The sequence below is a fragment of the Phaseolus vulgaris genome, chromosome 8, assembly GCF_051622355.1.
Source record: "Phaseolus vulgaris cultivar YP4 chromosome 8, ASM5162235v1, whole genome shotgun sequence".
Lineage (NCBI taxonomy): Eukaryota > Viridiplantae > Streptophyta > Magnoliopsida > Fabales > Fabaceae > Phaseolus > Phaseolus vulgaris.
Genome location: NC_143505.1, coordinates 977,478 through 990,143, shown reverse-complemented (window position 1 = coordinate 990,143; position 12,666 = coordinate 977,478). Strand labels below are relative to the sequence as shown.

The 12,666-nt window shown below is 32.5% G+C and overlaps 3 protein-coding genes across 4 annotated transcripts; 1 reads left to right on the top strand and 2 right to left on the bottom strand.

The window, feature by feature from the left end:
• The first annotated feature begins 190 nt into the window (after window positions 1-190).
• Window positions 191-2,606, top strand: LOC137825468 (uncharacterized). 2 transcript variants are annotated; one of them, XM_068631134.2, is made up of 7 exons: window positions 191-601; window positions 795-866; window positions 968-1,029; window positions 1,124-1,262; window positions 1,953-2,039; window positions 2,132-2,218; window positions 2,318-2,606. In XM_068631134.2, exons 1-7 carry the CDS (start codon window positions 482-484, stop codon window positions 2,411-2,413), a joined length of 663 nt encoding a protein of 220 aa, XP_068487235.1. In that variant the 5' UTR covers window positions 191-481; the 3' UTR covers window positions 2,414-2,606. The 2 variants fall into 2 exon arrangements, 1 of the variants encoding a protein (XP_068487235.1); XR_016514970.1 differs by lacking the exon at window positions 1,124-1,262.
• An 812-nt stretch (window positions 2,607-3,418) lies between these two features.
• Window positions 3,419-6,704, bottom strand: LOC137823343 (eukaryotic translation initiation factor 5). Its single transcript, XM_068628432.1, has 2 exons — window positions 6,549-6,704; window positions 3,419-5,372 (listed from the first exon to the last, which is right to left on the bottom strand). The coding sequence occupies exon 2, from the start codon at window positions 5,009-5,011 to the stop codon at window positions 3,671-3,673; it is 1,341 nt and encodes a 446-aa protein (XP_068484533.1). The 5' UTR covers window positions 5,012-5,372; window positions 6,549-6,704; the 3' UTR covers window positions 3,419-3,670.
• A 2,399-nt stretch (window positions 6,705-9,103) lies between these two features.
• On the bottom strand, window positions 9,104-11,748 carry LOC137826587 (eukaryotic translation initiation factor 5). Its single transcript, XM_068632600.2, has 2 exons — window positions 11,475-11,748; window positions 9,104-11,041 (listed from the first exon to the last, which is right to left on the bottom strand). Exon 2 carries the CDS (start codon window positions 10,683-10,685, stop codon window positions 9,354-9,356), a length of 1,332 nt encoding a protein of 443 aa, XP_068488701.1. The 5' UTR covers window positions 10,686-11,041; window positions 11,475-11,748; the 3' UTR covers window positions 9,104-9,353.
• Between the last annotated feature and the right edge of the window lie 918 nt (window positions 11,749-12,666).

Sequence of the window (12,666 nt, the reverse complement as noted above, 5' to 3'; positions counted from 1 at the left end):
TCATCTTTGGTAAGCAATGTCTTTGTTTGATTTGCATTGCTAACAGTATACCTTCCGTGTGTACGTGGAAGTTCTTTTCTTCTCTTATTGCTGCACCTCAAGCAAACCAAAGAAATTTAGAAAGAGAAGAAAATAGTCTACTCGTAATTATAAACTGCATGTAAAGATGATGAAATTGATTCACATTGTGCTAAAGACAAATGTTTTGAAAGGGTTCTTATTCATCGATTAGTCATTTTCTTTGCACTTTTCTCTCAAATTCTTATACATCAACCCTATTAAATCCTCAGACATCTTTAAAAGGGTTCTTGATTCATCGACTAGTCATTTTTTTTTGTATTTTTCTCTCAAATCCTTACACATCAACTCCATTAAATTCTCAAACATCTCCTCTCCAATCCAAACACAACACTAATTTTCCTTTGAACTTCTTTTGAGATCAAAAGGAGGTTGCAAGAGACAACTAGTTGACATGATCTAGATGGATGAGCATATTATCATGTCATCATCTCCTAATAGATTGGTGGAATGTAGAATATGCCACAGTGAGGATGAAGATTCAAACATGGACACACCCTGTTCTTGCTGTGGCACATTGAAGGTAGGATCACCTTGCTCATTGCCTTTGCAGATGTTAGTCTCTCTATTGGGTTCACTTAACATAAACTTTGAAACTAAAATAATTATTACTAAACATATTTGGTTGAAGGTTGTTCTACATATTTATATGTGCAAATGTTTGGAATGTTTTTAATTATCTGAGTTTTTGGCACCTTTTCTTTTGATCATTGTAGTATGCACACCAAAAATGTGTTCAAAGATGGTGCAATGAGAAAGGAGATACTACATGTGAAATTTGCCAACAGGTTTGTTCTAAGATATTATCTTATTCACTCATTGGTGTTCTCATAATCTGTTCATACTTAATGAGAAAGTGTTTGAGTTTTTCCCACTTTGGTAACTGCAGCAACTCAAACCTGGCTATACTGTGACTCCACTATTACACTATGCTTCTCCAATAAATTTTAGGTACATGTGAAATAGTCATTGAATTCATAGCCTTAATTCATATATATTTCTTGTTTCTGTGATGAAATGATGATATATAGAAGATTGTTGTCAGAGGGAACTGGGAGATTTCAAGAAGGGATGAGTTCACAGCAATGTTTAGTGCTAATCATGAATTCCTAGACCTAGACTTTGAATATTCATCAGCCCCCTCTACAAGAAGCCTCATATTTTGCCGCATTGTTACCATTATTGTAATTTTCCTTTCTCTCCCTAAACATGTATGTTTTGCATTAAAAAAATGATAAAAGTTTGATGAGGTGAAAAATTATTATCCGTGAGTTTCGTAATCAATGAATACCTAATCAATGAATACCTGTCTTAATTACTGTAGAAAAATTAGGTTTATGATCATTCGTATTTTCGTAAAAAAAAACGTATGCTGATAAGTTGGTTAATTTAGAGCTTATTCATATAGATTCATTTCATTGGTATAATAGGTTTTCATCTGATATGTTATTAGAATTCTTTATAAATAGGTATAGTCTACCAAAGTACCGTTTTTGTTAACATATGAGTTTTAAGTCTCTCATTTTTTTGTATTTTTTTTAATAATACTTTTTTCATGTGATGACATAATTGTTTTTACTTGAAGTGTTAACCTAACTAAGATATCAAGTTGTATAATAATGTCTAACATGAAAACTTTTATAAAAGAAAAATATTATCGTATGATATAGATATTGGTTGATCGATCATATAATAACTTCTTGTAACTTAGAGATGCGATGATTTCAAATGGATTTATATATGAAGATTGTGACACTGATAACTCTATTTTATGCAAGTCACAGAAGTAAATGAGTGGAACTGGCTGTTCTAGAGTCTTGTGCTATCCCTTGCTATAAATTCTTACAATAAGGTTGTTTCCATTTCTATTGCAGTTTATTGGTCTTCTTGTTTTACGCCATACACTTCCAATCATATTTATACTCAGAGGAGCAAGAGCATATTCATTCACAGTGTTTATGGTAAGAGAACATAGAAATATGTATATATAATACAAAAATTGACTATTTTGACAGTTAGTCTAAGAGAAATAACTTTGTTCAATGCTTTGCAGTCAGTAGTTTTGAGAAACATTGGGATGATTGTACCATTTTATATAATGGTTAAAGCTATTATTTCAATCCAACAGTTTCAATACCAGGTTAGCAGCAAACTCAATGTTTTTGTTCATCATCATTTTCACAAGTTAGATGTGACATCCAAAGTACATAGTTTTTTTTCTTCTTCTTCTTTTGTATAGGGTCATCTGCAAGCACACCAGGAAAATGAAATAGAACGGCCTCAGTTGCGTGTTATTCATATAAGTGAATCAGTGGTAAACTCCAGAGTGGAGTAATGATTATCTTTAATGTCAAATTAAGGGCCAAAACAGAACAAATTGAAGAGAAATTTGATGTAATTACTCCTCTGAAAGTGCCATTAGTGTAATCAGATGTTGTTGTATATACAATATATAAGATCAGAAGATTGTCATTTCATTTCACAACCAATTGCTTCTAGCAAAATAAAATGAGTCAAATTTCACTACAGTATACATGTTTTACTTTTTTTTCATCAACTACTCATTACAGTTGATTTAGGATAAGTTTGTTACACACTGAAAAAGAAGTAATTTTGAAATAAAATAATTAAGCCATTTGTTTATTAAAAAAAAATAGTAATAGTGATTTCAGGATAAGAAATTCAGGATAAGAAACAATCCTAACATGAGATATCAAAAAGTATATGACAGTGCATTTGGTTTCCTGTCTAAGTACCATCAATGTGAATCAATCTTAAAGTTATTCTCAAAAACATTATGTCAAGAATGCATGATATAAATTTGATTTTGTACAGGGTTTCAAACATGCACTCAAAGTGAAAGCCTGTTTAAAAAATAAATAATTTATTTCCTTAATTCAGATTTTCTTTTCTCTAACGAAATAATTTGGTTCAAAATTAAAATTCAAGAATCAAACTAAATTAGTTATTTACTTAAAGATAATATTATAGATTATTATACAAAAATTGAAATTATAAACAATATAATAACTATAAAAAATTTATCGGTCAACAATTTTTTATTATAAAATATTATATATTTAAAACAAATGCTCAACCATTTTATAATAACATTTTTTTTCAGACAAAAAATCAATAAAAAAAAAAGTTGTGTGCAGTAACCATTTAAAAACCTAGATCTATTTTGCTTCTAAATTTCAAGTTGCTAAGAATGAAATCCGTAAAACCTAAATTTAAATCAAAGCCTTCTCATTACCGCAAACGCTAAATTAGTCGTATACAAATACTTTTTTATATTAAATTAAAGGCCACACAAAAACTTGAACTGAACAAAGTTGAGTTTGGACAATAAAAGAGTATATTCGGTAAAATTTGAATGCCCAGAAAATTAAGGGCGAAATTCAACTCTTCTTTGAAGTGTAAGGACAGAACAGCTGGAGCAAAAAACAACAACACTATGAAAGTCTTGTGATCATAATTTTACGAGACCAAAAACAAAAGGCAAACGTCACATTGACTAGTTTTGAAACCAGAAGTTTTATTGAAAATAAAAGACGCAAAGCAACAGAAGTAACAAAGTTCAGGGACGGTATCACTCTTCATCCGATTCTGATTCTGCATTCAGAAGCCATTCAATGAAGGGCTGAGCATTCTTCCAAATCTGAGAGTTCTTGTTATCGCCCTTCAGCCCCTTTTGATACCACTGCACTATGTGCTCTTCCTCCAACACATCAGCGTCGTAGAGTGCCTTCAGAACAAGGGCAACTTCCTTCAACGCATTGGAAGTAGACTTGCAAGAAAATTCCTCAATTGCACACAGCAGCAACAACTGCAACCCCTCTTCCTCGGCAACTGCAGCAGCAAGGTAGTTCTTCTTCTTAATTGCTTCTTTGGCAAACCCTTTCTCGATGCCTCCAAACAGGGCTTCATACAGAGCACTCATTTTCTCCTGAGCAGATGCAGGATGTGCTGCTAGATGGGACACCAACTCTTTTGCCTTAACACCTTTGTTCAAATTTGCTTTGACTTCTGCAACCAGAGTCCTGTAGGTCAAAGAGTTACCATTCTCAGAATTATCACTTACCTTAGTTCTGGCTTTCTCCTTCTTCTCTGGTTCATCTGTGGAGAGCATGACCATATCAGCTGTCACAGCACTCAACTGTTCCTGGATTCGTTGACGAGCAGCCTGCAGTGATGTATCGGTTTGCCATTGTATGTTGTCGTCATCCACATCTTCATTGTCATGAGCCTCATCCTTCTCATCAGCAAGACTGCGAGGAGGAGGAGATGCCCTGTCTTCATCAGAGCCATTTGCCTTTTTCCTTGAAGAGGTAGATTTTGGAGCGCCATCCTTAGAAGATGAAGTTCCTTTCTTCTTAATAACCTCTTTCTTCACTTTTTTCTGTTCCTCATCAGCCATTTCACCTTCCTTCAGTCTCTCTTTCTCAGCTCTCCTCATGGCCTTCTTGTCTTTGGATCCTTTCTTAACTTCTGGTGGGTTCTTAACGATGAAAGTAGTTAGCTTGTCTCTCATATCAACATCAGACACAAACCCACAAGCAGCACATTTCAGCTGGATCATCTGGTTCTTAGTAATTAAGATTTCAGTTTCAGGATTTCCACAACCATAACACTGGACATATTTCTTGATGAAGATCTCAAGAAGGCCAGCAAGTTTTGCAGTTTCATGTGCACCATTAACATGGGAAGTCCCGGTTTTCTCGTCGAACTTTGATTGGGCTCCAAGCTCACATCCGAAATACTTTGTTGTGTAGGAAGCTGGCCTAGCCAAGGCTTTCGCAATATCAACCATATTGACAACATTTGTTTTGATGCCATTACCTCTGCCCTCAATTTTGGTGACCATTCGAGGCATCTTGTACCTGTAGAAGGCATCATCACTGTTACCAGCACCAATGTTCTGTAAGGCCATGATGACACAAATACTGAAAGTCTCAGAAACACAATTGACGTCACAGGTGGAAGATACTGAAATTCAAAGTTAACGCAGAAGCAATAATGGTGTTAATAAGTAGTCTGTTATCACAAAGACCCTCCTTGAGAAATTGTGGGCTGCAAACAGCAACTACAAAGCTCAGAGTGTTCCTGGTAAGGCGCACGATGCATACAGCTGAGCCTCCTCGGCACCAGCCTGTTCTTTTTTCTAGAAGACGAAAAACACTCTCCAAGCAACTCAATTGCTCCGAAATGGATAATAGCCCGTTCAAACATGAAAGAAACTTCAACGTGACACCTTCACCTTGGAATCTGCTACAGCAGAACTTGCAGGATTCCTAAGTCAAAAACCAGAAGCTACATTATTTCAGTTACAATTCTAAAACATTTGCTCCAAGCACTTTGAAAAGGATGCAGTATTATAAAGGTAAAAGGCATATTATAACTTGGACGGGCAAAATTAAATGATTACACAGCTACAAGGAAGAGGTGCTAATTACAATTGGAAAGAGTGACTACCATAAAAAGAATGCCACAACACACCGAAAAAAATATTGTAATAATTATACTGCATATTTCATAGACACCTCTTTCAAAATGGATTTTATATGGACATCTAACAACAAGTAGTTCAGTGAAACAACAACAGCTCAATCCAATACAGAAGGATATGAAACATCTATTAATACAAACTTGGCTCAATTGAGAACCATCTGAGATAAATCCAAATTAAAACACATTTCAGACACCACCAACAGACATTTCAGACACCACCAACAGGCTTTGGCATGTACGTTTCGCAAACATATTTTCAAGAAATAATCACTATTTTAACATCAACACTTTTCATAAACAATGGTATAACTATTCCAGAACAGGATACTGTATTATATTCCAAACAAGCAGCTAAAAGCCCTAACATCAAAATCATAATAAAAATTATTTCAATCCTAACAATCAATCATCGCAATGCAAAATAATTTCTCAATCAAGATGAAACAAGACAAGTTAATCCAAACAGGCAGTAAAAACCTAACTATGAATCAATACAAAATAATTACAATCTTAACAACCAATCATCAATAATACAAAATAACTTTAACGAGATGACAACAAATAGGTAAAGATTCACAGCCAAATCCTGGCGTATGACGGAACATCGTTACACAAAGCGATGTAGCCAAATTACCGTCAACAAATTCTCAGATCTTAATCGCGTCAAAATCTTAACGCAACTACAACCACAACAACAATAATAATAATAATAATGAATCGCCAAGAAATAAATTTATTAAATCGAAAACATCATCAACAACAACCATAACAATAATAATTAATCGGCAAGAAATAAATCTATTAAATCGATAACAGATATAGCTACAACAAGAGTTATAACACGATCTAGGTTTTTCCAGGTGGAATGAAAATAAACGATTGTATGAATAAAAATTGAATAATGAAATGAAAGAAACGTATAATTTGAAAGAAAAAACGAGGAAAGGAGGCGACGATACCTGCAGAAACTGTTGAAGGGAACGCAAGGCGAGAGGAATCGGAGCGAAGCGAAAGAGAAGAAAGTGATTAGAAGGTGCGGCTCTTTCTTCAGACTTTGTGAAGGAGACGAGGCTGCCCGTTACCTATGCCCTTACGTTTATATATATATATATATATATATATATATATATATATATATATATATATACTTATATAACCACATTTATATGGCTGAACATGTTTATATATAGGTTAAGTCTCATTAAGTTCAAAATCGCATGTGTTATCATATGGCGACGGAGTCTTTTTACAATAAAAAAAATATAAGTTAAAATTAGTGTATAACATAAAAATAAAAATTTAGAAAAAATATGTAATAAAATCTATAAATTAGTTTATGTATAAATAAAGTCAGAAGAAAAAAATTAAAAGAATCCTAATGAAATTACCTAAATAATCTCCTATATGTAATATAGAAATAAAAAATAATAATGAATTAGAATCTTTACAAACAAATTCTTGACCCATCCATTTAAAGTCGGATATTTTATTCTACAAACATCATATAATGTAAAAAAATTAAAGAGAAAACTCATATAAGTAAAAATATTAAAATACAAGGATAATTTGGCATTTCAAAGAATATAAGGATGGAAGAAGAAAAATGGTAGGGTGCAGAAAGAAATATCCAAAAAGTATTATTAGAGAAAAAAACACAAATAAATATGACACACTAGTCCCTTATATTATATTTATTTATGTTTAAGAATATTCAATTTATACCTTTCATCATGACAAAATTAAGTATGTTGTTGATCTTTCACAACTAGTTGCACCTATTTCAATCTAACTACCACTTAATTTATAAATTTCATGTGACTTTTCCCTGTTTATTACTTCTTATATTTTACTCTCAAATATAATTAAGTGCCTCTTCATACTTCAATTTCATGTAATTTTCTTTTTCTCTTCTTCATTGTATAAAAATAAGAAATTATTTTGTTAATTATGTCAGGTATAATATTAATATATTTTTTTACTTTAATAATATATTTTAAATATTTATACTTTTTTTTATTATATTAATTTTTACTATTTTAAAATATATTTTATATTAAATAATTTATTTTAACCATTGCACTTATTAATATGCTATAAATGATTTTATTATTTAATTTATTATAAAATTAAAATAGTTAAAGTACTTTCAAATTATTTAAAATATTAAAAATTATATAATCTAAAATATATTTTAATAAAAAATAAAATTAGACTTTTCTAAAAGTATAAAATAAACATATTTATTTATAAAGAAATAATTTTGATGTATTTATACATGTTACAAGTTATATTGTATTTATAAATTTAAATTTATCATATATTAATTTTAAAAAGACAATTATTATAAACCTAAAAACTGAATAATGAAATTAAAGAAATCATTTTACTTTTCATTTTTTAAAAATATTTATATTAGGTCTTCATATCACATCAACATTTCAAATAATCAGCTAGGTCTCAGCTCTCCTATCACCTAAGTCTCAGTCAGAAATTTTATTCTACAAAAATCATATAATATAAAAAAGAGAAAACTATGTCAAAAATGTCAAAAATGATTCATTTGTAATATTTATATATATAACACCTTTTTCTTTAGTTATAAAACTATGTCAAAAATGTTAAGCATCATAGAAACTCCTGAATATTTTCCTGAACCGTTTTCTTTTTATTCCTAAACCAAATACTACTTAGGACGAATGTAATTTAACTTTTAAAATAAATAATATTAATATAAATAAATTATAAAAACGTTGTTTATTAAGTTAAGAAATCTTGGTAATGTATAATTATTAAAAAAATGTATAAATTTTGAATAAAGACCGTAACAAAATAAAAAAAAAGTTTAATCCGTCTTAAAAATACACAAGATTTAACTTTTAAAAACTAAATATTTAAAAATAATTTTGAACAGAAAGTAGTAAGGTCTGATAATAATAAAATAATGAAAGTACTTTCGAGAAGTATTCGATTTGAGCCCACACATAGATGAAGCACATACCGGTATACACGGAAATAGAGGAATGAGTATGTGAATGAGAAGCACACGCAATTGGCTTAAAATATGCCTTACCCAATTCATGTTCATAATCATGGAAGCTATTCTCAGATGCATATCCTCAATCAAAACCTCACCCAACAAAACCAAAAGGGGTAAATAAAAAAACATTATGAAATTACATGCATGTTGCCTAGAATATGCTTACTCGGATGATAATCACAATAACAGAAGCTATTGTCGGAAGCATCTCAACAAAAACCTCCCCCCACAACCCAACAAAGCCGAAATGGGTAAAGAATAAAAATATTGTGTGACATGCAGTTTGACTAAAATACACTCAATCGATTATCATAATAGCAGGAGATGGAGTATTTCCCTAACAATCCATCAAAACTATAAGGGGTAAAGAAAAAGGACATGTTATAGTAATTCCCTACAAAGCTAGAGGATGTTCATATCAGGTATCAGCCACATTTGAACAAGCACGATTAGACACAACAAAAAAACACCATCATATTATCAAGACACGTTTTATTAAAAGCATAAAACATAATCATAAAAAAACAAAATACTCAAGAACCAAACACTGACACGTACATGCTACTAGACCAGACAGGCATGAACCCTTAAGTTTAAAGATTAGAGTAGTTCAACACATGGGGCCAACGGACCCTTTATTGGAAATAAAGGACATGACACAAGCAAGCAAACATAAGGAAAGGAAAATCTTAAAGAGTTTTTCTTCCTCCATCATAATGATCACACGTTATTCTTCATCCGATTCTGATTCTGCGTTCTGAAGCCAGTCAATGAAAGGTTGAGCATTCTTCCAAATCTTGGAGTTCTTGTTATCGCCTTTCAATCCCTTTTGATACCACAGAACTATGGCCTCTTCCTCCAACACATCAGCATCGTACAGTGTCTTCAGAACCAGGGCAACCTCTTTCAAAGCATTGGAATTAGGCTTGCAACAGAATTCCTCAATAGCATGAAGCAATAAAATCTGGGATCCCTCCTCGGCAACAGCTGCAGCGAAGTAATTCTTCTTCTTAAGAGTTTCTCTACCAAAACCTTTCTCTGTTCCCTCGAATAGAGCTTCAACCAGAGCACTCATCTTTTCTTGAGCAGGTACAGGAAGTGCTGCAAGATGAGAAAGCAATTCACTTGCTCCAAAACCTTTCTTCAAATTTGCTTTCACTTCAGCGACCACAGTCCCGTAGTTCTTTGAATTACCATTCTGAGAACCACCATTTTGATTACTTGCTGCTTTTTTCTTCTTCTCTGGTTCATCAGTAGTAAGCATAACCATATCAGCTGTCACGGCACTTAACTGTTCTTTGATACGTTGACGAGAAGCATCAAGTGACGTATCTGTCAGCCATTGCACACCATCATCATCATCATCATCTTCATCCTTAGCCTCCTCTTTCTCTTCAATTTGTTTGTGAGTAGGCGATCTGCGGTCTTCATCAGAGCCACTTCCTTTCTTCTTTGAAATGGTGGATTTTGCAGTGCCATCCTTTGCAGATGAAGAACCTTTCTTCTTAACCTCTTTCTTCACTTTCTTCAGTTCCTCATCAGCTGCTTCCCCTTCCTTGAGTCTCTCCTTCTCAGCTCTCCGCATGGCCTTCTTGTCCTTAGATCCTTTCTTTACTTCTGGAGGATTCTTAACGATGAAAGTAGTCAGCTTGTCCCTCATATCAACATCAGACACAAAACCACAAGCAGCACATTTCAGCTGGATCATCTGGTTCTTAGTAATTAAGATTTCAGTTTCAGGATTCCCACAACCATAACACTGGACATATTTCTTGATGAAGATCTCAAGAAGGCCAGCAAGTTTTGCAGTTTCATGTGCACCATTAACATGGGAAGTCCCGGTTTTCTCATCAAACTTTGATTGGGCTCCAAGCTCACATCCGAAATACTTTGTTGTGTAGGAAGCTGGCCTAGCCAAGGCTTTCGCAATATCAACCATATTGACAACATTTGTTTTGATGCCATTACCTCTGCCCTCAATTTTGGTGACCATTCGAGGCATCTTGTACCTGTAGAAGGCATCATCGCTGTTTCCAGCACCAATGTTCTGTAAAGCCATGTTGAGTTTCAGAGATATTCAGTAACAGCAAACGCTAGAATTCAAGTTATAAGCAGCAGCAATTTCGGCCTCTAAAGAATCTCCTTCAGGGGTAATGGAAGGTGGCCAACCGCTACCAGAAAACTGAGTGAATTTCTGGTATGTCTCACGATGCATACAGCTAACTCTCTGCGGTGATGAGGGTCTATAATTTTTCCTAGAAGAAGAAAAATACTCTCCAAGCAGCTCAGTTGCTCCCAAATGGATAGTAGCCTGTTCAAACATGAAAGAAACTTTAACGTGACGCCTTCACTTCGAATCTGCCACAGCAGAACCCAAACAGATACCAAGCCAACAAAACGAAGCTTCAACAACACCTACAATTCAAATCCAGAAAAAACAATAGTCAAAATTATAGCATCGAAACATACATAACAATATATTGAAACCAATGAAAAATACCAAGCAAAAACCCATCACGAACAACCCACTCACACATCAGGCTAATGAAAAACCAAAACCAAAACCATAAATTATTATTCCCAAACTTTTCATTCATCTGTCTAAAGGTGAGCACCCTAACCCTAAAACGCAAAATAAAATAAAATAATCAAATTAGGGTTAATTTTGGGTGCGGGCTTCAGATGGAAACCCTCACATAGAACACGCGTGGCTCCATGTTCGATGGGGTTACTTACATTACTATTCAGATTAATATTACGATCACGATGATGAAAAAAAAAAACCATGTGCAGATGCAAGTGAATCATAAGAAACAATCAGAAGAAAAAAGATGAAGAAAAGACGAACCTTAGATCGGAGGCAAGAGCGTGTTGAGAGCAAAGGGAATGAGATAGGGATTAGGGATAGAGCTTGAGGCGGCGCTGTGCCTTCTGTGTTCTGTTCTCTCTAATATTTATAACATAAAATAAAAATTCAGTGCTGTTGGGTTGTTGCGCCATGATCCGGTTTATATTTTGTGGTAACCAAATTACCACATCAATCTTCACTAGGGTTCAATCCTGACCCTTCATCACGTTAACTTCTTAAACGATTTTCGCGCACCTCCTTTTGTAACCATTCATCACACCTCATCGTAATGCCACGTACTAATCAAACAGAACAATATCTCTTTACTACGTAGGTTAAATTAAAAAGGATAGTAAAAACGTAAAATAAAAACCTAATACGCGTCATCTTTATCTCTTTCTTACAATTTCTTCTATTAAATTATTTCTAAATATAAATATACAATAATTTTTAAAGAAACACAAGACGTAACTATGATTTCAAATTAAGAAAAAAATCAACAAATCTATAAATAAATAGTATTATAATTTGGATACAAAAATATTGATTTGTACAGCGAGAAAATTAGAATTAATGAAAATAAAAATAGAGAAATAGGTGAAAAAAAAAATTATTAACATTAACATCTCCTTTTGTCTCTTTTAATAACGCATCAGAAATAGTTTTGATTTTGATTGTTTTACAAAAATATTTCTTATTTATTTAAAATTAAAAATTGTTATTTGATCATAGTATTACCTGACTCTAGATAATTATGTGTTCAACACAAAAATAAGTGATTATAGTGATTATTTTTTATTGATACGTAATAATATTACATATCATTTTAGCATATAGAGAAACTCTTAAAATCAACAAATTTATATATATATTCTAAAAATTATAAACCAATATTTGAGAACAAAGTTTACAATACCAAAGTCAAAATTGATGAATTTATATGTACTAACAACGTATTTAAATATTACTATTAAGTAAATTATTTACATTTATGGTATGTAATATTGTTTGATATTATTTACTAATTTGGAATGAGACACTAATATATACTTCTCATACATGAAGTGATATACAAGATAATAAAAACTTTTGGTGTTGTTGTACATCTGAATCTTTATTATATTGGAAACTGTGCGCAAAATAAAACCAAATAAATAAGGACACAATAAATATCTTTAATTTTAAAAATAGT

Coding starts and splice junctions, on each gene's coding strand:
- LOC137825468 (XM_068631134.2), top strand. CDS start 482: ATGGATGAGCATATTATCATGTCATCATCTCCTAATAGATTGGTGGAA. Junction 2,040..2,131: donor ATTCATTCACAGTGTTTATG/GTAAGAGAACAT, acceptor AATGCTTTGCAG/TCAGTAGTTTTGAGAAACAT. Junction 2,219..2,317: donor TCCAACAGTTTCAATACCAG/GTTAGCAGCAAA, acceptor TCTTTTGTATAG/GGTCATCTGCAAGCACACCA.
- LOC137823343 (XM_068628432.1), bottom strand. CDS start 5,011: ATGGCCTTACAGAACATTGGTGCTGGTAACAGTGATGATGCCTTCTAC.
- LOC137826587 (XM_068632600.2), bottom strand. CDS start 10,685: ATGGCTTTACAGAACATTGGTGCTGGAAACAGCGATGATGCCTTCTAC.